The sequence below is a fragment of the Nelumbo lutea genome, chromosome 3 (assembly GCF_056320005.1).
Source record: "Nelumbo lutea isolate HS-2025 chromosome 3, American lotus-T2T, whole genome shotgun sequence".
NCBI classification, from domain to species: Eukaryota; Viridiplantae; Streptophyta; class Magnoliopsida; order Proteales; family Nelumbonaceae; genus Nelumbo; species Nelumbo lutea.
In genome coordinates this window covers 20,782,322-20,806,875 of record NC_142686.1, presented here as the reverse complement: position 1 = coordinate 20,806,875, position 24,554 = coordinate 20,782,322, and the positions used below count along the sequence as shown (strand labels likewise).

General features: G+C 40.7%; 4 protein-coding genes across 5 annotated transcripts; 1 reads left to right on the top strand and 3 right to left on the bottom strand.

Annotated features, from left to right (window-relative positions):
• Positions 1–2,923: 2,923 nt before the first annotated feature.
• Positions 2,924–9,744, top strand: LOC148863460 (enolase 1, chloroplastic-like). Its single transcript, XM_088977887.1, has 7 exons — positions 2,924–3,625; positions 4,516–4,823; positions 5,229–5,383; positions 5,515–5,832; positions 8,466–8,612; positions 8,696–8,746; positions 9,381–9,744. The coding sequence occupies exons 1-7, from the start codon at positions 3,186–3,188 to the stop codon at positions 9,444–9,446; spliced, it is 1,485 nt and encodes a 494-aa protein (XP_088834013.1). The 5' UTR covers positions 2,924–3,185; the 3' UTR covers positions 9,447–9,744.
• Positions 9,745–10,385: 641 nt separating this feature from the next.
• LOC148863459 (uncharacterized) lies at positions 10,386–14,575 on the bottom strand. The gene is made up of 2 exons (XM_088980461.1): positions 14,108–14,575; positions 10,386–11,662 (listed from the first exon to the last, which is right to left on the bottom strand). The coding sequence occupies exons 1-2, from the start codon at positions 14,440–14,442 to the stop codon at positions 10,804–10,806; spliced, it is 1,194 nt and encodes a 397-aa protein (XP_088836587.1). The 5' UTR covers positions 14,443–14,575; the 3' UTR covers positions 10,386–10,803.
• Positions 14,576–15,053: 478 nt separating this feature from the next.
• LOC148863458 (uncharacterized) lies at positions 15,054–19,191 on the bottom strand. 2 transcript variants are annotated; one of them, XM_088980460.1, is made up of 3 exons: positions 18,431–18,962; positions 17,248–18,350; positions 15,054–16,785 (listed from the first exon to the last, which is right to left on the bottom strand). In XM_088980460.1, the coding sequence occupies exons 2-3, from the start codon at positions 17,565–17,567 to the stop codon at positions 15,912–15,914; spliced, it is 1,194 nt and encodes a 397-aa protein (XP_088836586.1). In that variant the 5' UTR covers positions 17,568–18,350; positions 18,431–18,962; the 3' UTR covers positions 15,054–15,911. The 2 variants fall into 2 exon arrangements, with proteins under 2 accessions (XP_088836586.1, XP_088836585.1); XM_088980459.1 differs by having other exon boundaries at positions 17,248–19,191.
• Positions 19,192–19,562: 371 nt separating this feature from the next.
• On the bottom strand, positions 19,563–19,895 carry MBF1C (multiprotein bridging factor 1C). The gene is given in 1 exon segment (XM_088976267.1): positions 19,563–19,895. A coding segment is annotated over 1 exon segment (333 nt).
• Between the last annotated feature and the right edge of the window lie 4,659 nt (positions 19,896–24,554).

Below are 24,554 nucleotides of genomic sequence, written 5' to 3'. Positions count from 1 at the left end.
GTCCAATCGGTTTTGGCTGGCTGCTAGGGTGACGGCAGTCGGTTCAGTAAATGTTGTCTCAATAGGGGGAGGAAAGGGGATGCTTGTGGTAGGAAGGTTTACGGGCGCCACTGCTTGTGGCGCATTCAAGCTGGGGATCCCATCCACTGAAAGGGGGATGGTGAATTGTCCAATGCACACCACGGGGACTTGAAGTTGTTCCCCGGTGGTGTTTGTCTCCGTGCCACGTCCGACGTTGCTGGAGGAGGCCATGAGTGTTGGGTTTTTTGAAGAAAAGGGGTTATGTGAGTTTGGAGGGAGGCTTTTTGAAGCGTTCCCACAGATGGCGCCAATTGATGATACGCGATCCGATCGACCTTAGCTGTCAACGACCTTGCTTCTGAACTGAGTAGCAGGGAACCTGAAACGGAGGAGATGAGGAAGCTCCGGGGGGAACCTGGTGTAAAGGCTCCGAAGCTTAAGCTAGAATCCTTCAAAGGCAAGATAAAACCAGATAGCGCAAAGTTTTGCATACCTCCTCTTTTGGGGAGTGGAAAGCCTTTTATAACCACCTTGCGCACTCACTCCTAGAGTGCCTCTACTGGGGAAGAACCGTCACTGCTCTTTTTGTCGGAGCCGTCTCTGTAACTGGAGGTAGCGGTGACAGGTGACGGTGGTAGGTGGCCGTTTGTAGTGCGGCCGTCAAGCGTCAGATCCCAAGTCAGTCAGGTGCGCCGCCCTGGATACGGACTCCTTCGGTGTCAGGTACGATGTGGTTCGTCTAGTTCAATGCTTTGGAACCGAAGTGCCTGGAGCGATGCGTGAGGCAAAGTCTTGAGTTCGGATAAGGGGGGTTCCGAACTGTCATAAGACGGGCCAGTTCGGGTCTCTGCTTTGTGTGACGGGGCCAAAGGGAGAGTTTGGTCTCCTTGTAGGGAGTTTGAACTCTAAGTAGGGAGTTCGGGCACCTTGCAGGGAGTTCGGGCTCCTTGTACTAAGTAGGGAGTTCGGGCTCCTCGTAGGGAGTTCGAACTCTAAATAGGGAGTTCGGGCACCTTGTAGGGAGTTCGGACCACTGGTCTCTTTTCTTTGGTGTTTGTATCCTCGATACACTGTTTTAAGTGCCGAGCTACTTATTTTTTGCCACGTGGCATGATTTGCGAGGTCGAGCCAAATCTTCATTCATCACCTGTAAAACCAAATACGAGGCTGAAGTTCAAGCACATGGTTAGCAAAAGTTATGTTTTTCGTGATTTGGGTCTCGTGATTTTTAAGTGCTTATTCATTTTAAGGTTTTATGATTTTTAAGTGCTGGTTTATGGTGGAATTTCTTGGAATAGAATGTAGCTTCATCTTTGTCGCTGCTAAACCAGTCGACAACCAGTGCTTGGGAAGATGGAGAGAGGTCATATGAGGAATGAGGTGCCTGTATTTTGCCGTTGCGTCAAAGAGGAGAGGGTGTTGCTGCTGCTGATTAGAAACACTTCCATCTACCCTTTCCCGAACCCGTGTAACCCTGCGAGATGCGATGGAGAACGCTGTCGTCTAGATATACTCTCGTTGGAGAACGTTGCCGTCTAGATCTACTCTCTTCTTGATTTAATTCACTTATTTGTCTTCTAGCGCTTTATTCGGAGACGAGTTGTGTGTTTTGTCATCGGAACTGTTCCAAGACGAGCTCCACTATTTTGTCTTTGCATTCTCTGTTTTCTAATTAAATATCCTTCATTCAAAACCGCTTATGGGTTTGTTTGGTTGCCCTAATTGCAGCAGGTTCAGCATGAGTAACTGAAATTTTTTTTTGTATATATGAAAGGTGGTGGATTCAAATTGTCATATCTGAATTGTTGGGGCTGATGGAGATTGGTAGCAGATTGTCATATCTTTTATATTTTTAATTACTCTATTTTATTTTGAAATTCGAAGAAGAATGAAGGGTAAAATAGTCCTTTTATCTTTTTATTAACGGATATTAACCATAAGGAAAATATTAGTCAATTGTCGGTAACAATAGGGATAGCGTTAATCAATTTTCAAACAGTAAAATACTCTTAATCAATTACCTAAAACATAAGGATAATTTAAGAAATTTACCCAAAAGTAAACCTGTTCCCACATAGTCTGTTTTTCCCATTTCAGTTTACCCTGCTAAGTGTGCATACTATTTAGAATGTTTTGTGCATCTCTACATTTCACTAGCTTATTCAACTCCAGTTGATGAGCTTTGTGCATAGCATGTATAATCGCGCCATTCTACATGTACTACTTGCCGAGCTTTAGTTTGCATCCTACTGCTGCAACAAAGGAGTTGTGAGAAGATATAAATATAATAACATATTTAGGCTACAAGATGATTTACAAATGATCCATCAGTGAATATAACATAAGAAACCAGGATCAACATTAATATGATTTTGGTGTTGCATCCTATTTGTGTTGTTTGGTTGTGGGTGAAGTGACAAGGTTGATGGATTCACCGTTTAATATTAGCTTGTTGCGCTTCTCCCAAATAAATTTTGCATAAACTACCCACTTCTTAATGGATCTGCTTTTTCTACCTTCGATCCTTCTAATGTTTGTCGACTTTGAGTTCAATTTTGTTCTCTCTTTGGTTCCTTCGTCAGAGAAGCCAAAATAAAACTGTCGACTTCCTCATGCGTCCACACCATGAAAATAATAGAGAGAGCTACAAGGATATTATCTATACGGGAACATGGAGACAGTAATATCAATGGATCAGCTTCTGTGCACGCCCGATTCAATCCAAACCCGAACTTTCTGACCAGTTAAGAGTTGGGACAGGTTACCAAAGCCGAACCTGCTTGTCCTATTTTTCGATAGTCAATTAAGACCCGAACCCGGTCCGATACGATCGCGACATCCCTCGCTCCTTGCATGCAGAAAGAATTCACATAGTAATGAAGTGGGGTCAACTTCCAAAAACAGTTCGATGTTTCTGTGAGGCGCCCATTTCTAAGGAGCAGATCCTGTTTCCAATTAAACACATGCATACCTACTTCCTCCCTTCCCCGATTTCTCTCGTCTCTTAACGTCTCCCAGGGGCCAAACTAACCTTTCTCCGCTTTCTTCGTTGCCCATTGACGGACTTCTCAACGAACCTCTATCTCTCTCTCTCTCTCTCGTCTCTCCTTCGGTCCTTCCGACGTCCCTTCCCGAAGACAGTCTTCAGTTTTCTTACCGCCCAAATGGCTCTAACGTTCCATCCGCTTTCCTCGACCAAACCCAACAACCTCTTCCAAAAGCCCTTCCTTTCCTCCAAAATTCCATCTCTCTCCTCCCCTTCCATTTCCATTTCACCTCCCTCTTCTCGCAAGTCTCGGCCCCTATCCGTCCGAAGCTCTGTCGCCGTTGCTCCTTCTCCGGCGAAAGCCACCAAAGAATCCATCGTGAAATCAATCAAGGCGAGGCAAATTATAGATAGCCGTGGGAATCCGACGGTTGAGGTTGATCTAGTAACTGATGAGCTTTACCGATCTGCCGTCCCCAGTGGAGCTTCAACTGGGATCTACGAGGCATTGGAGCTCAGAGATGGGGACAAGAGCGTCTACGGTGGGAAAGGCGTTCTCAAGGCGGTTAAGAATATTAACGAGGTTTTGGCCCCCAAGCTGATTGGCGTCGATGTGAGGTCAGCCGGAAATCTCCGTAGAAGTTTGCCATGAACATTATTTATTATTTTTTCATAAAAAGCATTTACTTTTTTGATCCGTCAGATGAGTTTATACTCTTGTAGCTTGCTTCCTACTCTGATCTTTGTGATTTAACTCGAAACGTGACTTTTTGATTTATAATTTGTCGTTCACTTGCTGTTCGTGTTAGAGTAGTTACTTTTGGCCAGCATGTAGTCATAGGAATTCAAAATTTCAGTTCAATCTATGCTGATTTATCCGTGATCCCGTGCCATCTCAGTTTTGTGTTTATAGATGGTAATGCAATTTGTCGCTATGTGCTTATATCTGGCACAGTTAATTTGTTACCAACTCAAGTGTTGTCCAAACCACATTACAGTAGCTGGATTTAATTCCTAGATTTCAGACATTCTTAGAAAAAGCATCGTTGTATGCGGGATTGAATAAGATTGTGAAGCAAATCTTGACTAAGTTGTCCACCCACTACTCCCACTAAAGAACTTATGGTGACATTGCTTGTATGGTCAGAACTAACATGATTTTGAATTGGGAAAGTTGGTGATCGTGTGTCTATGATACCAGAAGTGATTCATGGAATGAGTTGGTGAGTTTGTCTATTTGTAGGCATGGAGATATTTTGGAAGAAAATGAAGCTCCTAGACTGTAAAGAAAATAATCCAACTTAACCCAGTGAATCCAACTTTAGTGGTGTACCTGAGCACTGGATATCTTTTTCTAATACTCTATTTTCCTGATATTATAACCATATTGCACTGTCATTGCACTTTCAGGACTTGAATATATATATATATCATTTCTTTTATTTGTGGAGCTTCAGTTTTGATGTTTGTGAGTTTCTTTTTCTTTTTTCTTTTGTTTTGTTGATCAGGAATCAAGCTGATGTTGATGCCATCATGCTAGAGTTTGATGGAACACCTAATAAATCAAAATTGGGAGCTAATGCGATTCTAGGGGTATCATTGAGCGTCTGCAGGGCTGGTGCAGGAGCAAAAGGAGTGCCTCTATACAAGCACATTCAGGAATTAGCTGGAACCAAGGAACTTGTTATGCCAGTTCCAGCTTTCAATGTAATTAATGGGGGAAGCCATGCTGGCAATAATCTGGCCATGCAAGAATTCATGATACTACCGGTAGGTGCTGCTTCATTTGCTGAGGCTTTGCGTATGGGCAGTGAAGGTTAGTACTTTCATGTCTTTGTTCAGTACCATTGGATTTTCTCTGCTTGCTCAGTGTTCCCTATTGAAAAGGGACAAATGTCCCATGTTTCCACCCCAATAAAGTGTCATGGAAATCTCTTAATTTGGGCAATCTGCTTCATGCCACCTCTTGGTCATAGCCCCAAAACTGCACCTCCTCACGAACATTACAACAGATCACTTGAATTTCTTAGAATGCTTAAGAAAATGCGGACTACTATTAACTGTCTCAAGTAACTTATCAGATGGTTGTGATCATTGGGCAACCTTAGGGCTATGACTAATATAGGTCATTGTAGTTTGGTATCTTTTCTACTGCATTAATCTATGAGAAGAGAACAAAAACTAAAATAGCCATTGTAAATTATGTTTCTGGAAAGAACAGTTTATCATATTTTGAAGGGCATCGTCAAGGCAAAATATGGGCAAGATGCATGCAATGTTGGAGATGAAGGAGGATTTGCTCCCAATGTACAAGATAATAGAGAGGGACTGGTTTTGCTCATTGATGGGATTGAAAAAGCTGGTTACACAGGCAAGGTAAGAATGTGGAATGCTGAAATCCTATTCTTTATTCATTTATCAAAAAAAAAAAAAATCCTATTCTTTATTCTTTGATAAGACATCTTGCCTGTAGTGTTTAAGAAATAACCTCAAAGTGGATTATGCAGATCAAAATAGGGATGGATGTTGCAGCTTCGGAGTTCTTCACCAAAGATGGGAAATACGATCTGAACTTTAAAAAGCAGCCAAATGATGGAGCTCATATACACACAGCTCAGAGCCTCTGTGAACTGTACAAAGAGTTTGTCAGAGAATTCCCCATTGTGTCCATAGAAGATCCCTTTGACCAAGATGATTGGAGCTCATGGGCTTCACTAGAGTCTTCGGTTAATATCCAACTTGTAGGAGATGACTTGTTGGTCACTAATCCAAAGAGAATTGCTGAAGCTATTCAGAAGAAGGCTTGCAATGCTTTGTTACTGAAGGCAAGTATCCAAGCGTTATCATCAAATATTTGATCTACTGAGCCATTCTGTTAATTTCCATTTTTTCATCTCTTTGTTGTATAAATACTTTCTTCCCTTGCTCTGCAGTTTGAAGGACAAGTTAACCTTTTATGCATGCTAAAGTCTGAAATTTTGTATCGGATTGAGACATCTTGGAAGAAAGAGGCCATATCCCATGGTGTTTATTATTATTACTATTATTACTATTATTATTATTATTATTATTATTATTATTATTATTATTATTATTATTATTATTACTACTACTACTACTTTGAGATAAAGGGAGACTTTCATTGGGGGGGGGGGTGCACATTAGATGATGTACAGAAGGGCTATTTGCACTGTACAAAAGCTCCCTTCCCAACCCAGAATTAGCTATAGAAGCAGCAAGCTGATTGAGAACTCTTGGAATCCACCTAAATCTACTGTTCATAGATGCTGAAATGTCTGAAATCTCGTGGACAAAAATGAGATAATTTCCAAGTCTCCTTCACCTTTGAGGTAACCCAACTAATGACAGTCCTGAAATCACCTTCAACCAGAATAGAGTCTATTTTGGAGAGCCTATCCAGCTGAAGACCCTTAGAAGAGCTTTCACCTCAACTTCAGAAGCATCAGCAGCATTAACAGGGCCACTGAAAGCCCATTGCAGACTGCTGTTAGGACACAAAATGACTCCCCCAATACCAGCTGCCTGAGACTTTTCAGGATCCGTCCTTAAACTTCCATAGTGGTGTTTATTTTTATTCAAAAACTTGCATCTATCTACTATTCAGCTATTCTGTTTTTTTTTTCCCGGTTTTTGATAGCAAAATATCTACCATTCATTTGCAATAGGCCATCCTTTAGATTGTCCAATACTCCAGTCTATGCTAAAGATCCAAGAAATCATGTTCTTTTGCCCTATGATGATTAATCGTCCAAGGGATGTGATTAATTTGGAATCTAAGATCGCCAAATAGGTATACTTAGGGTTTACAAGGGCAATCCAGCAAGAGGACATAATGGTCTGTGTAGATTGGTGATGCCTTGGATCTTGTATCTGGATTCGGGGGGGGGGGATCATTTCTGCCATGAATGATTGCAAATTAGACTGCCTTCTCAGGGAATATTGCTAATGTGGATAAGAAGAAATAAGATTGTCCCTTCAACCTAAAACAAGGACTAGCCTGGCTTAGTTGAAGTACCAGTCACCCTTCAGATCAATCTAGTAAATCACCTTTAGACCATCATAAGGTGCCCCATAATGGTGGATAAGGATCCACTTCAACCTGCTATAAGAAAGATCGGGCAGTTACTATGGGAATTTAGATATATGGATAAGGATCAAATCATCCAAACACAATTTCAATGATGGTTGGTTGAATAAGAATATATGGTCAACCAAACAGCAAAATCAAACTATTTTTTTGATGGTTGTAGTATAGCAACCCTGGCTTGTCTGGTATAGGTAGGAATGCAACTTGGGCGGGCTTGAGTTAGGATTTTGTCAAAATTTGAATGGGCCCAGCCTGAAGGCAGGAACCTGAACAGTGTAAAATTCTAACTCTTAATGGCCATCTTTGTGAACCAACAAGAGTTGGGGATTCAACAAGGCCTTAATTAACGACAATGCTACAAGGCCTAAGATTGGATAGACAGCTGGGTTTGAGAAATATAATGGTGGAAGGGGATTCCAGGGTGGTCGTGGACTGGCTAAGAAATTAGCCAAGTTTCATGGCAGCATGGGTATGTCATGAGAGAAATAAACTTGCTGGTGAGAAGTGGAAACTAGCCATGATTGGGATTGGAGATCAGCCAATAGTTTGGCTGACATGTTGGCTTTGGCTAAGCAAGGTTTGAATGGGGAACAACTGTTTTGGGGAATTGCTTTGTATTGTAAGAAGGTAATAATAAGATGAGGTAAGGTAGCACTCTTGCTAGCTTAACAAAAAAGGGATGTGTATATTCTGATTTACTGATCACAAAACGGACAGTTACCAATAACAAAAGATATACTGACCACGAAAGGAAAAAAAAGACAACCAAATTAGCTTGAGTCCAGAATGAAAATTGGGTTTTGCATTTCTATATGGGTACAATCATGCAGTCAATCTAAATATCAGGATACAGCAGTCTTGAGAGAACCCAACCTGACTTCATCTGTGTATATCACAATGGTTGTGAAATATATCATGCATGCTTATATAAATGAAAACGACAAACATGCAGCTATAAATAATTCTCTCTAGTTTAAGTGCCTGATAAGATGATACATGAATTTTGTGGCCAGTTGTCAGTGTACCATCTGAACATGGGCACGTTTTCCAAACTGGAGTTTCCTTGTTATGTGTTGGTTTCTTACCAACCACTTCTCTCTGAATTACATGTTGAATACTTTTAGATGGTTAGGATAACTAGAAGGGCAAGAGAGCTATTATTTCCAAGAGAGTTAACCACTAAATATGATATAATGCATCTTATGGGATCTTTTATCCTAGTTGGTACCAAATAACGAATCCATATCCATACATTAATAATTTGAAATGTCAGCTGTATTATCAATGGCCATTTTTATTTCTTTGTACATGCTGTGTTGAGGAACCTGTTGTGCCTACTTTTTTCTTCAGGTTAATCAAATTGGGACAGTCACAGAATCCATTCAAGCAGCTCTTGACTCAAAAGCTGCAGGCTGGGGTGTGATGGTCAGTCATAGGAGTGGTGAGACGGAGGATAACTTCATAGCAGATCTCTCTGTTGGCTTGGCGAGTGGACAGGTTTGTGGAATCCCCTTAAAAAATTTGTGTAATGTTCATTTGTTTACATGCTTGAATTTATTTTTTATCCTTCCACCTTACAGATCAAAACAGGAGCTCCTTGCCGAAGCGAGCGGTTAGCCAAATACAATCAGGTAAGATGGCTTCTTTCTTTTTCTGGCTGCTCTTTTGGCTTCTTGAGAAAAAAATGTGAACCATCTCTTAAATCATTGAGGTTTACGAAACCTTGGAAATGAAACCTGCGTCTCTTCAAAGGATGTAATAGATGCATGACTTTTTTTTTTGGTCAAAACTGCCAAGACAACATCTGATATAATCAGGGGACATTGCAATTTACGTATTTTTTGTTAGTTGCATTTTATTGGTTTGTCAAGAAGAGGGACAGCAATTTATATAATACAAGCTTGTTCTTAGATGACTAGGATGGTTCTTTTATGTTGTGGTATGAGTAAATATAATATTGCTTAAATGATGGTGACTGAAATAATGATGTGAAGAATAGCCTTTTCTTATGTCATCATCATTACCAAACTCAACAGCTGTTTTGGTATAGACCAGTAGAATTATGCTTGCCTATCATAAGGGTTTCCACTTCCATTTGATCCCCCCCCCCCCCCACCCACACACACACACACACACACACACAATTAAGTCTTTAATGGTACCAATATTCTTGAGTAAAATAAAGAATTTTCAGAATATTTTCATCGTTCTGTTTACCTTACTTAATATCACAATAATTCTATTTTTTTCTCAATCTCAATGCAGCTACTGCGTATTGAAGAGGAACTTGGAAATGTGCGTTATGCTGGAGAGTCTTTTAGATCTCCTTAGGAAATATTTTTGTTGGAAATTAAGTCCTGGATCAAATTCATCCAATGTTAGAAAATAAGAGCAGATCTGCCATGATTGGAGGATGGCAGATCATGCAGATTAAGGTTCAGCAAGAACTAGAGATGTTTCTTGGTAGGACCATTTGGTTTAGATGGTATTTCTAATGGATATCAGTATTTGGAGGGTTAGAAAGTGAGTTTTGCTTGCTGAAACAATTTATTATTCACTGAATATAGAAAGTTTTGGTTTGTTTCAATGTTTTTGGACTCTGTATCAAGTTGAAATTGATTCTTCACCATTTCTTTCTGGTCCCATTTATGTTTCAATCGTCTTCAATTGAAATTATCTTTGTCAAATCCAAGGAAAAGTTGAAATCTATTAATGCTCAGCAGTCCGCATGTGTTATTATTCTGTTGCTGTGTTTTTTCCTTTCTTCCCTTTTCTGAGAGATCCCATTACTAATATCTAATTGTTGATTTTTTGTATAATACCCTACTTGGAGCTGCTTTTCAGCTTTGTAGTGCACTATTCTGTAACAAAGCTGAGTTGAGTGATGCAGAACATTACTTGACCATAGTATCACGACCATCTCTATTATTATTTTCCCCTATAGTTGTTATTTGAATTCTATTACATGAAAGGCTTATTCGCATTGAACCCTGTTTGCAACATGGCCTTAAAATACAAACTCCAAACATGGCAGAGGTGCTTGATTACTCTGTAGTGATAAATTTTACCATGGAAAATATAGTAGACCTCTGAATTGTCATCCATATATCTATGCTCAAACAGTTGAGCTTTGACATTAGCATCAAGTCAACAATATTTAGTGCAGAGAAGTTTTTTATAGATTTATCAGTATCACCTCATTGAAATATTTTATGCCATGAAACCTGTAATATATAAACAAAAACAAAATACCAACATATACATCTACACTTGTAAAAATAAAATACTAACATATGCATTTATAGTTGTGTTTAATCAGCATTCGGATCATTGGAGGGTCTGAGATACCATACTCTGCACTTCACACTGACACACTATTAGACAATACAAAGTCCCAATGCCTCTTTAATACCATAATACACATGAACGGGAGGTTTGAAGAGGGCAGATATAATTTTCAAATTTACAGATTTTCAGATTTATACATGGGATGGAGGATTGTCAGCAGTCGACATGGAATGGAAGGTCTGATACTTGGCTGCAATAGTTGAAGGTTCCAAAGGAGATGCACTTATATCCTGCCAAGCTGATAATACCTATATAACTCGAACAATTTTCAGTTAACCTTATGCATCATCAATACAGTGATATGCATTTAATGTTGCATCTTTTTAGAATTGCACATAGCTCATTCCCATCTGCTTTGGATATGATGTGTATGCCTAAAATCATACGTTAGCAACAAACTTCCATCCATCCTCCTTAAAGCAAATCTTTCCACCAACATGTAACAGCCAAGCTTGTTCCACACACCGTCTCCTCTAAACTCTTCTACCTTCTCCACTCCTACATCTGTTTCCACCCCATCAACCCATCCTACTGTTTCTTGCAGCCATCTCATTTTGCCAGCAATTGCTGAACTCAACCCTACACTCAGTCCTCTTTTGTTATGGTCAAGAAGTCTGAACCACATAACCTCATCTACTCCACATGTATCATCCTTCATCGCTTCCATGCCAAATATCATAGCAACTTCCTTTTGTACACTCACATTTACCTTCACAACATTGACTTCATTCTTATCATTCTCACATGTATAAATCTCTTCCCAAAACTGCTCAAGGGTCATCTGATAAAACATGGATTTTTTCATCTGAGCTTTCAGTTTCAGTTTCTCCCTTATGAACACAAAAGGGCAGTACCATTTTCCCACTACAACAGTCCCTGAGCGCTTACTAGACATTGGGAAATCAAATTCTGGGAGGCGCATGCGGAGGGAGATGTTGAGGCCTAGAGCTTCGCTTAATTGGCAATGATGGATGCTAGAGGCATAAGCCTCCCACCCTTTTCTCTTCAGGAAAAATGGCGGATAACCGTCTGGAGATACAGACTTTGCGACGAAACCACCATCAGGTCCATGACGCCTATGGATTTCTACTTGCTGATAGATGTTTCTGTAATTCAAAATTCTTGGTTTCACATCCTTCTCGAAGTTGCAGAAACAACAGGTGTTGACATATGCTTCTCTTGAGCATCTACATGCTTGCCTGCAAATTCATTGGAAAACTCAGTTTGGAAACGGTTTCAGTTCAGCAGTCACTCCATCAATGATCAATGTCATCTGAAATTCTGAATTGGTACATCATTAAGGCCACTGTAAAACTACATTATTTTGATTGATCTGTGTGCTTGTCCCCCAAAAACGTTCTTACATTCTTCTCCACAAGTGACAGGCTTTCCCCAATGGAGAATGGTAAACCATATCCATTGGTTGGAATCTCTATTTGATATTGCATATTTTATGAAAGCATATGGGCTACCCCTTTTGTAGCCCATGAAACCCCCTCCAAAAAAAAAAGAAGGAAATACGTTTCTAGTTTCATTTCTAAAAAAAAATGAAAAGGGTAAGTCACAGTCTTCACAGATTACCACCCTGTACTTTGGGGGGTAGTGACACCTTGCCCCCTGAACTTTCATTTATAATAAACACCCACTCCCTAAACTTTTGTATTCCAACGCTTTGCCCCTGCCTCGTTAATAATCTTGACTGTAAAGGTAAAATTATTAAAAATTGCCATTTGAAGTTCAATAAACTAAGAGGAGAAGATATCGAAATAACGAAAATAGGCATGTTAAAGTACGATATCTCTTGTATTTTTAGTTTTATAATTTTTGCAATTTCTAGTGTTTTCCATTTTTTTTTCTGTTTTTCTCCTTTTCTTTGTTGTATTTTTTCCTGAAATTTCTACTTCTCTGTATTTTGTTGTATTTTCCTATTTTTCTTAATTTTTTGTTATACTTCCTGTCATCAAGGTTTAAAGAATCGATACGTGTCAACTGATGCGTATCGTTCCAGGACCCTACTGATACACCCCTACAGTGGGTGTATCGGAGGTCTGACCAGTTTAGGGGTAGAGGAGACCTAAACTGGTTGCGAAGAAAATAAAAAAAACACCAAAATGTGTATCAACGTATCCGACATATCAATATTTTGAACCTTATCTATCATATCTACAATTTCCTATTTTCTCATTTTTGTTGTACCTTACCAATTTTATGCAACATGATCCCGTAATGTGATATAAGGGCAATTTGAGGTTTTACAAATAATTATACTTGCACATGGTGGCACATGATAATCTTTTCTGAAATTAAGTAGGCCCCGCTTGTTTTACTTACTTCGGTAAGCATGTTTATCCGGGCAAGTGTTTTCAAAACAAAACTTGCTCCGGAATATGAAATTCCAGTATTCTTGTTTCTTCTTATAAGTGAGATCGAATCTGCTCCTCACATCTGGCGCCTCACTTGTACATCCTATTATACATTAGTAACATTTTTCATATTTTTAATTATTATTCACTGAAAATGTTTTCAATGCACGATAAATGTGCCTATGAGGCGCTCATTTGTAAGGAGCAGATTCCGTCACGTTATAAGTTACTCATGTAATTAGAGTGGTAGCAGGGAGAGATTGCTTTTTGGCATGCGGATAAATTATTCATCCACCTTGTAGGAGGGTATCAATTATTTGGATAACTGATGGTCTCTATATCCTTGATTACTAAAGAACCCAATATAGCGGCATACGAATTTAGATATTGTGGTCAATTTGCCAGTTTACCAACTTAATCCGCTAAGTACTAACAAATGAGGCCTTGATGTAATACTAATGGCGGGGAATCTGAAAGTTCAGGGTGGATATTTGTCTCAAATGAATTCTAGGGCCAAATATCAGTGTGCCACTGCCGCAAAAACAAGGTGGCGGTCCATAATTTACCCAAAGTAAAACATTACAATCAAAAAACTTTTTTTTTTTGGATAAGCCAAACGTCTAATAAAACACTACAATAAAAAAATTATGCTATGCTTTTATTTTAAGAAAATAATGAGGCTCATATGACAATCTATGATGTAGTTTTGTACAAACATTTCGTAAATTTCTCCTAGCCTTAAACACTGTTTGGACAATGATGAAAACTTCTACGGTCTGGCACAGAAATGCTAGTTAAGAAGTGTAAATCAGGCTGGCACGGCTCACGTGTGGCCTGTGTGAAGTGTGGTTGTCCCAGGCTATCCTTTTTCCCTGGGATAATTGGGGGGTTGGTTTGGCATGGCCTATGGCCTGAGTCCATATGGACCCATATCATATCATGAATAAGCCAAACTATGGATTCAGCCAAGTTATGAAAGATCTATTTAAAAAAATTGAAAAAAATAGTTAAAATTTTATTTTATATTAATTTTGATATATACAAAGATGAGAACCCAACTCCCAACTGTTGGCTGGGCCCGGCCCAAGAGAGATGACCCACACAAAAAATTTATCAGTATTCAGATGTCTTAGAACCTTTTCCGGTTAGAATTTTATTAAGACTTAAGAATTCTCAACCGGAATGGGTGGGTTTCTGGGTCCCTACTCCCTAGGCGAAAATTATCCATCAAACTCTTGATACTTCAGTGAGTGATGTGTGATGAGGTAAGGAGATATATACCCTTTGTGCTTGCCTTTTGCTCTAATAACATAGTAGCGGTTGGAAGACAAGGGCTGGTCAAGAACCGGAACGAACCAGAGCTTATGACGATCAACTGACGACGACCCATGGTCTTCACTTCCCGATGAATGATGAACAATGGTCAGTATCTTGTTCTGAGGAAATGGGAGCTCTCTAACCTGCTTGTTCTTGTACATACCCCAACAACACCTATCTTGAGCTTCTGATTCTTCATCTGTGATTACGAGATAGCCTGAATAAGGAGCCTCCGGCGTAGGTACTGACAGAGCGCTGGGTTGCATTCTGTACATCGAAAGAGGCCTTGCCACATACATCTTTCCTTTTCTCTACTTTGTTCATCTCTCTACGTCTCTTAAGTAGCCACTTCTGAATTCTGATGGGTCACATAACTTCTGATATTATATTAATGCAGTGTTGCCTTTGGTTGATTACTTGATTTGGAGAATAGTGGGTAGGGCCCATCTCAACACCATCTAATGTCTGTTTCTAATAATTGTATTTTATTACTCGATAAGGGTTCCTTAGTAATGAAGAAATAATAGGTGGGTGTCGTCATTAGGCTCCACTTTGAGCAGCCGGCCTGAAATGATCTGATTTTATGGTTGGATTTGGATCTTCATAACCCAATAAAATATATGTTGATTCATAGAAAACCCGAAGTACACTGGATATTGTGGGAAACTATCTTGTTGGGGGTTGATTTCAATTTGTATATTGCAGGTTGCAATTCAATGTAGAATTTTAAAATTACAGCCCCCAGTGTACGAGTAGCCCCCTATAAACCGCTTCCTATCTAAGAATTTGACATCAATCCAGTCAGGATTAAAATTCTGAGATAGGCTGAACAGTCATTCTCCCTAGAAAGCCAAAAGAGTATGTATAGGCAATTATACAGCTACCTTATTCGTTCATTCAGGCTTGTTAATTCCAGATATACAATGGATGAATTATTTATTATTGCAAATACAACACAACAAAAAACATCCGATCTCATATTCTATTTTATCAACAGCACAACTGAACAAGCAATAAACAAAAGAATGAAAGATGAAAATCAGGAAGGTGATGCTCGTTCTCGCTTCCTTTTAATTCTGTGTGTGCTAATCATCCAATATATACTTTTTTTTTTCGGTAAAAATCTCTTCACCAACACATAACAAGTTAACATCCATACTTGCTGCATCCACTCCTCTCCTCCAAACTCCTCTACCCTCTTAACGCTTACTGGTAGTTCCCTCTCTGCTGGTCTATACCCTGCTCTTTCTTGGTCCCATTTTGGTTCTCTCCAGTCTCCACCATTGCCAAACTCAACCTGACGCTTGCTTCTCCTTCTACTCCATTAAGAGAATCTAAAACACATCCCTCCATCTCCATGATCAATAACAGCTCTGTCGGTGTCATGTATTTTTGAAGAAACTGGAGCTTTATTACTTTTGAGTATTCTATGGGCTCATCTTGTCTTGGCTATTGGCCCATCTTTCGAGATAAAGCATCCACTTTGAATTCTTATCAGGAAAGCCTGAATCGGCTTTAGTTGAAGTCGGCTTGGATTTCCCAGTAGCAGCAACTAGAGAGATTCCTACGCCAGTAGTTTATCCAATTTCCTTCATTGACCTCCAATACCCTACAAATCATCTGTTCATAGGACACAAAAAGAAATGCATATAAATATACATACCACACAGCCATACAGGTACAAATGTCTCATTCCTAGTGCTTAGATACAAAGTCAACTCATATGCTACTTCATTCAATAGAACAAATAAGAACAGGGTTGCTGTGTTCAATCCCATTTGCTCTGAATCTGATGGGTATGCCTAAACTCATAACTTAGCAGAATGCTTCCATCCATTCTTTTGAAAACAAATCTTTCTATCAACACATAACAGCCAAACTTCCTCCATCTACTCTTCTCCCCACCAAACTCCTCTACCCTCTCAACCCTCACCTGCCTGTCTTTTCCACCATTCCAACCCACTCTTTCTTGCTCCCATCTCATTCTCTCCGCAACTACTAAACTCAAACCCACACTCATTTCTCCTTCTGGACTTTCAGGAGCTCTGAACCATATCACTCCATCAACAATGTTGGTGTCATTCTGTGCCACCACCGTGCCAGAGATCAAAACCACTTCCTTCTGAACGTATACATCGATAGCCACTGTATTGCTTTCACTAAGAGTATTCTCACAAGCATAAATCTGTTCCCACTGTTGCTCAAGTGTTACCTCGTAAAACATTGATCTCTTCATTTGATCTTTCAGATTATCTCCTTCTTTTATGAACATGAAAGGACTATACCACTTCCCTACAACCACAGTCCTAGAAATCTTAGTCTCTGGTGTGAAGTCCAAATCTGGAAGATGCGCTCGAAGAGATGCATCAGGGCCTTGAGCTTCACCTAACTGGTAATGCTTTGGAGTTGAGGCATAAATCTCCCACCCTTTTCTCCTCAGGAATTGTGGAGGAATCCCATCTGGAGCTACAGGTTTGGCAGTAAAATCACCTCTACTGGGGCCACAGAAACCCTGCCAAGGTTTAATCTCGAATTGTTGGTATATGTCTTGATGATCCAAAGCTTTTGGTTTTACATCACTAACGCACCTACAGAAACAACAAGTTGCCATGTCCTCTTGTGTTGAACTTCTGTATGCTTCCCTGCAAATTCAATTGGATGTTTGAAACAAAATTAGGCAATCATTATCAAAAAAAGAAAAAGGAAAAAATAGCATATCGAACAGTTAATTTTTGATTTATCTTCATCTTTGTCCATTATAAAAGCAACTGTCTTCTAACATATAAATAGCCCCCAAAATTCTATGGCTTTTCTCTAAATCTGAATTGTGAATTTTCTTCTAAACTAATCAGCTGCAAATACACTTAAAAGCACTGGAATCCGAAGCATTGATGTGAGTAGGGAAATGGTGTCACAATCAGCCAAGGCAATGGGTGATGGAGTTTGGAAAGACAAACATTAGCTATTCATAAATAACTGAAGCACAAATAAAAAAAAGAGAAAAAAAAGCAGTACTGGTCCAAGATGAACAAATTTAAATCCTTTAGAACCCTAAAAAGGAAGATATAATTATATAACAAGTAGTAAGGGATAAAAGGCCAAACCCTTTGTGCCTCCGGTGTGCTTTTATGACATAGTATAGATTTGAAGACAGCGGCTGGTTAAGAACTGGGATGAAGTCGGCATCATCACGACTCTCCGACCTGTTCTCCCCAGCCCCTGTTGTATATCGGACTGTAAGCATCTTGTTCTGAGGGAATGGCAGATCTCGAAATTTGTAGTCCTTACACAATCCGAAACAACATGTATCCACAGACTCCTCATCTTGAATAACAATGTAACCCGAATTGGGTCCTTCAGGTGGAGGCAAAGAGAGGGAACTGGGAGACTGTCTGTATAGTGAAAGAGGCCTTGTCACATACATTATGTCTTCAATTCAGTGATCTCCTTCTAGTCCTTTCGGAATTGTCTCAAGGGAGTACTTGGCATATATAAGGAGAGGTAGAGGATAAGGCAAGCTGATCAAATGAATGACAGCAAATTTGACAAGTAACCCATTAGCTCCTAGCCAATCTGTATCTTTCTGGATAAGAAAGTCTAGGCAAGCTGATCAAATGAATGATAGCAAATTTGACAAGTAACCCATTAGCTCCTAGCCAATCTGTATCTTTCTGGATAAGAAAGTCTAATTGCATATCAAGCTCCCAACCTAATAATGCTTTGTTGAAGTTTCCAGGAGGTTTCCTTGAAAGAACGGGATAAGGGTTGTGGGAAGTGTCAACGCTCAACAACGTGAATGAGTCATTGAGAATGAAGCAAGCAGACCTCATTCATTGTAACAGCCCCTGCTCTGCGGCTTTGGTCCTTAATTGAGTCATTGAGCACGGACTTTATTGGACGAAGATAAGGCTTTCATCGCTTTCACACCCGGACGAGGATGTTTCTTGTACAGTTAGGATTTAAAATTTTAGAAAACGAAAGGCAGGATCGAATATATATATATATATATATATATATATATATATATATTGAGAATGAAGGAAGCAGACGTCATTCATTGTAACAGCCCCTTCTCTGCGGCTTTGGTCCTTAATTGAGTCATTGAGCACGGACTTTATTGGACGAAGATAAGGCTTTCATCGCTTTCACCCCGAATTTGAATACTCATCCTCATCCCGGATTTGTATATTTCCTGTTAGGATACGTTCTGCAGAAATTCACGAGCCATGGAGTATCTGATTCATCAAAATAAACAAAAACTCACTTTCCGAGAAGAGGATGAAGTACCTGATTCATCATCTCATGAAGGTTTGGGGGCGCCCAAAAGGCATCACGAGCCATGGGTCAATTCCTTCCCTTAAAACCGTACAAGAGAGTTTCCTACCTCATATAGGCTCAGCAGTCAATTATTTTATATCCATCAACAGAAATTCATATAGAATCTTTGAAAAAGACTTTCCTCAATAAGATAGACAGTTTCTTTGGGATCTGATGTTACACCGCTGCTCAATACCTTAGTGGATCGACTCTATTACATAAGTGGATTCCTTACTTTTTATCTTTTATCATTACATAAGTAAGCAGTTCTTATTGTACCGGCCCAAAACCTCGCTAATTGATCTTTACGGTGCTTCCTCTATCAATTAAATCCTTTATCCATATAATATAGTACATAGGCATATCTATTTCTTCATATTTTGGCCCCACCCTGAAACAAAAGTGTACGTACATAAATAAAGAGGCTGGTTATGTCCGTCTCCTTCCCATCTATCTTGACCCGGAAGAGGGGGGAGGCTCTTGCGGAAGCCCTGCCCGCCCTTCTCTATTTTGAGGGATCCCTCATATTGATGATTCCAGGCTTCCCGGACTCGTAACAGACGGTTAGGAACAAGAAGAGGGTCAGTAGTCTCTGCCGTTGCAGGTCCTTCTCCTTCCGCTGAGACGGCCCTCTTTTTGGTTTTGTTCGTTCACCGCGACACGAAATCATGAAGAAGCTGGAATAACTCAGAAAGAGAGTGGCGCCTCCGTTGACAGCGTCTGTTGTCTTTGTAGAGGAACAGTATGATCTTGGACTGGCCCCCTTCGCATGACCTAGAAAGAAAAAGAAGTCCGTGCTACTATAAGGCCTCTAAACTCCTCCCTCAGGACACTGTTGCGTTGCCATGGGGACGGGGTAGCCCCGACTTCCATAGGTCCTTGGTTCGACCTCCTAATGAGAATTGAGGTCCTTGCGCGGGCGTCTCATCCCAGCATGCGGAGAAAGCCGGAGTGCGCTAGCGCGCCCAGCTTCAAAACGGCTGCGCGTTAGCGCCGCGCGTCAGCGCTCAAGGAGCCGGAGCAACAAGCGAGAAGGAGAGCGCGCTAGCAGCATGATGAAGCGCTCGTTCAAAAGTACTGAATGCGCGCGCTAGGCAACCTATTATCGACGACTCTGAGTCCCAGTTCCTGGAGGAGCTCCATCCGAAGCATTTATCTTCCCCCTCGCTTTTTGTATCGACTGTCTCACCTCCGTCGACACCTTGTCCAGCGCCGCAGGCTCTGTTCCCTCGTCGAGTTTCCTCGCGTTCACCACCGTCGCCGGTTTCTTATTCGAGCTCGCGTCGAACTTCTTCACCGTCTAAACCGCTGCCCCGGAACGCAAGGCCTGGTTCACGGCTTTGGGATCTCGGAGGGCCTGGGCATTGGGCTTGGATTTGTGCAGGACGACTGGTTCCCAGTCCTGAGTAAGGGCTCCAGGAAATCTGCTCGGCATCCTTGAGTCGATGGATAAAGAAAAGACGACGATTTCTGATACCAGCACTAAAGTGCGAGTAAGGCAGGGGAGTGTTCTGTTATTTATTTCGTTTTTTTTACTCTCCACAGAGTAGGCTTCTTCCCATCTTCTTGGTTTTCGTTCTCTGCTACTTCGCTGATTGACTCTGATGGCTTATTCCCATCTTCTTGGTTTTCGTTCTCTGCCTGCTTCGCTGATTGACTCTGGCATCTTCTGTGATTTTTCTTCGTTTGTTTTAAGTCGCTCGAACTCCCGCTGCTATCTTTCCATAGTTTATTCAGGTTTCAATCTACTGTGTTCGCTCGAACTCCCGCTGCCATCGTAAGGAAGCTTCTCGGTCCTTCCGCTTCGACGACGCCTGGTTTTCGCTCGGCGTTGCGGGATCGGAGGAAACCAGGCAGGAGCTCGGGTTTGATTCGGAGTCGGCGGGCTCACTTGTTCTGTTGTTCTGATTTCTTCGTGAGTTTTATTAGGATCGTCCATCTACGTGTTTCTTGCAATAATCAAGCAACTCGGATGAATATTGGTTACCATGGCTGCCAACAACGAAAGTAACGGTGAGAGTTAAGTGTGAATAGTGGGGAGACAGACCCCGCGGTACGTTGATCAGGCATGGAGTAGGTCGAGGAAAAGGAAGTGGACCCTCTGGTGGACGTGATCGAGGTTGGCAGGCATGGAGCAGGTTCAACAAAAACTCATGCTACTCAGCATCGACGGGGCGTGAAGTGGCTGCTAATACAGCCATAACTGAGGGAGACAGGATCGAACTGAATGACCTTAACGATGAGCAATGGCAGACTCTTGAGCATGATTGATGCTTACAAAATCAGGACTAATGAAAAACTCTCTGATAAGACTTATTCCACTGAATGGATTGTTGAAGTGAATGACCTTAATGACGAGCAATGGCACACTCTTGAGCATGATTGATGCTTACAAAATCAGGATTAATGAAAAACTCTCTGGTAAGACTTATTCCACTGAATGGATTGTTGAATTTAGGGCATCACATCACATGATAGTGAATTTAGATGTGCTCGTCGATACCTATGATGTTGCACCTTGTTCTATTAGGTTAGTGCGCACACCGAGGCCATGAAAGAAGACACCGTTGAACTTGGAAATAATTTTAAATTGTTGCATGTATTATATGTCCCAAAACTTAATTGTCAGTTACTTCGTGACAAAGATTATATTGTGACGTTTACTAATAAGTTGTGTGATATAGGACTGCATTTCGAGGACTCTAATTGGTGTAGGTGAACAGCTTGATGGGTCTATGTCTTCAAGGGTGTGGCATCGGTTTGAGCTTACAAGATAGATGGAATTGGGTCATGCGATTTGTGGCATCGAAGATTGTGACACCCTTCTTATCAAACACTTAGCTTACTTCTTAATCTCAGTAATACTAAGAACAAAACCTGTGATGTTTGTTTGAAGGCAAAACAAACTAGAGATGTTTTTATTCAAACCAGCAATAAGGTGATTGACTGTTTTGCATTAATTCATTGTGACCTATGGGGTGCTCATAGAGTACCTGCATTTTGTGGTGCGGTATATTTTCTGACAATTGTTGATGATTATTCTCGAGCGATTTAGATTTATTTGTTGGTTGAAAAAAGTGAAGTTGGTGGAACATTAAAAAATTTATGTGTCATGATTGAACGACAATTTAATAAGAAGGTTAAGGTGGTAAAAAGTGATAATGGAACAGAGTTTAAATCCTTGAAGTCATATTTTAACGAGCAAGGAATTTTATTTCAAACTTCCTGCGATGGGACACCACAACAAAATGGTCGTGTGGAGAGAAAGCATCATTATATTTTGAATGTATCCAGAGCACTCAGGTTTCAAGCACATCTTTCGATCAGATTCTGGGGTGAGTGTGTTTTGACCGCAGGATACTTGATTAACCGGGCACCTTCGACCCTTCTTGGTGGTAAAATACCTTACGAGATGCTATTTGGACAAAGTCCTTCTTACAAACATCTCAGAGTTTTTGGTTGCTTATGTTTCTCGCATACTAGGGACTGTGACAAGTCTACCGCTAGGAGTAGGAAATGTGTCTTTGTTGGGTACCCTTTTGGGAAAAAGGGGTGAAAATTGTACGACCTTGAGTCTGGTGATTACTTCGTCTCACGAGACGTGGTGTTTAGTGAGGTCGAGTTTCCCTTTGCCACTCCGGAATATCAACCATCTGTAACCAGTCCTCCCGTAGCCAAAGAAAATATTGGGTTGCCTTGGGCCACTCCTCCTGATATGGTATCTGAGTCACCTCATATAGAAGTCAGGGGGAGCGACACGATTGATGAAGAAGGACATCTGAACATGGGTAATGATGATGAGGCATGTTCCCTTGATGAGACAAGGAACCATACAAATTACAGAAATAATGAAACTCCAACTGCTCCTCAGCCCACCACGGAGGTATTAGGCCGCAAACATCGAGAAAAGTGAACTCCCAACTATTTACAGGACTTTGTCACACACTCAGCTCATCGCTTAGACCCCTCCGTTGTGTCTCCTGCATCATCTCAGTCATCAGGTACTCCTTATCCCATAACTCATTATATGATGTATGATAATTTTTTTTGTGAAACACAAACATTTCTTGGCAACTGTTACTGTAGGCTGAGAACCTACTTGTTTCTCTGAGGCAATGACTGATGCTCGGTGGCACGAGGCTATGCGCCAAGAGATACAGGCTTTGGAAGACAATGGGATATGGACCTTAGAAGACCTCCCACTTGGAAAAAAGGCAATTGGGTGTAAATGGGTCTACAAAATCAAGTACAACTCTGATGGATCCATTGAAAGATTTAAAGCACGATTGATAGTCCTGGGCAACACTCAAGTTGAAGGTCTTGATTACAACGAGACCTTTGCCCGTGTGGCTAAAATGGTCACAGCTTGAACCTTCTTAGCAGTTGCTGTGGCCCAACATTGGGAATTGTATCAGATGGATGTTCACAATACTTTTATGCACGGTGATCTCCATGAGGAGGTCTATATGAAACCTCCTCCAGGTTTTTTGGCCTCCGAAACTGGAAATGTATGCAAACTCTAGAAATCGTTGTATGGTCTGCGGTAAGCCCCCCGAAACTGGTTCTCTAAGTTAGGTGCTGCCTTGAAACTTTTGGTTTTGATGCCTTGAAACTTTTGGTTTTGAATAGTCCTATTTCGATTATTCCTTATTTACATATCGCAAGAATGGGGTTGTCTTGCACGTCTTGGTTTATGTTGATGAATTAATCGTTGGTGGGAATAACCCGGAGTTCATACGCAAATTTAAATAGTATATGAACCGGTGTTTTCGCATGAAGGACTTGGGTATTCTTAAATATTTTTTGGGCATCGAAGTGACTCGCGGATCATCAGGGGTATTTCTTTGCCAAAGAAAATATGCACTTGATATTATTACAGAAACTGGCTTATTGGGATCCAAACCTGCTCACCTTCCTATTACTTAGAATCATAAACTTGCCCTTGCTGACAGAGCACTCCTGGATGACCCTGAACGATATCGACGTCTTGTGGGCCATTTGATTTATTTAACCATTACACGGCCATAGCTCAGTTATTGCATTCATGTCTTGGCTCAATTTATGCAGTGTCCTCGTGTTGATCATTGGGATGCGACATTACGTGTGATTCGTTATCTAAAAGGACGTCCTGGTCAAGGAATATTTTTGCGCTCTGATAGTGATATGCAATTGTATGCCTATTGTGATTCTGACTGGGCGAGTTGTCCTCTAACTCGTTACTCTCTTACTGGGTATTTTGTCATGTTCGGACATTCCCCTATCTCCTGGAAGACTAAGAAACAACATACTGTCTCCCGTTCTTCTGCCGAGGCTGAATGCCGGTCAATGGCTACTGCCAGTTGTGAGTTGAAGTGGCTAAAAGGTCTCCTGTTGTCTTTGGGTATATCTCATCCTCAACCTATACGCTTGTTTTGTGACAATCAAGCTGCTCTATACATTGCTGCAAACTCTGTATTCCATGAGTGAACCAAACATATTGAAGTTGATTGTCATTTCATTCGCAATGAGCTGCAAGCCGACACCATTGCGCCTTCCTATGTCCGTATTGGTGAACAAATTGCCTACATTTTCACAAAGGTTCTCGGACAAAAATAGTTTGATTTTTTCCTTCTCAAGCTGGGCATTCGTAATCCTCATGCACCACCTTGAGGGGGAGTATTGGACGAAGATAAGGCTTTCATCGCTTTCATCCCGGATTTGAAAGCTCATCCTCATCCTCATCCCGGATTTGTATATTACATGTACAGTTAGGATTTAGAAGTTTTAGAAAGCTTTGTATTTCCTTTTTAGATTAGGAAAGGCAGGATCGAATTTGTATATTTATATATATATCATAAGATATCAATGAAAATTGAGGATCAAAGGCTTCCGAAAATTTTCAGACTTGGTCAATTTCTTAAGTCATATGCATTTTGTGGTTTCGATTAATTTATTTAGTCAATTTAAGGTTGTATAGTTAGTGCTGATTCATGATCCTTTGAAATTTAGGAGAAGGCATTCCCCAGGAAACGTTTCTGAAACAGAAACAGAAAAACGGCAATTTTTGGCTCACTAGAACACAAGAAACGTTCCAAAGGAGTGCTATCAAACGCCA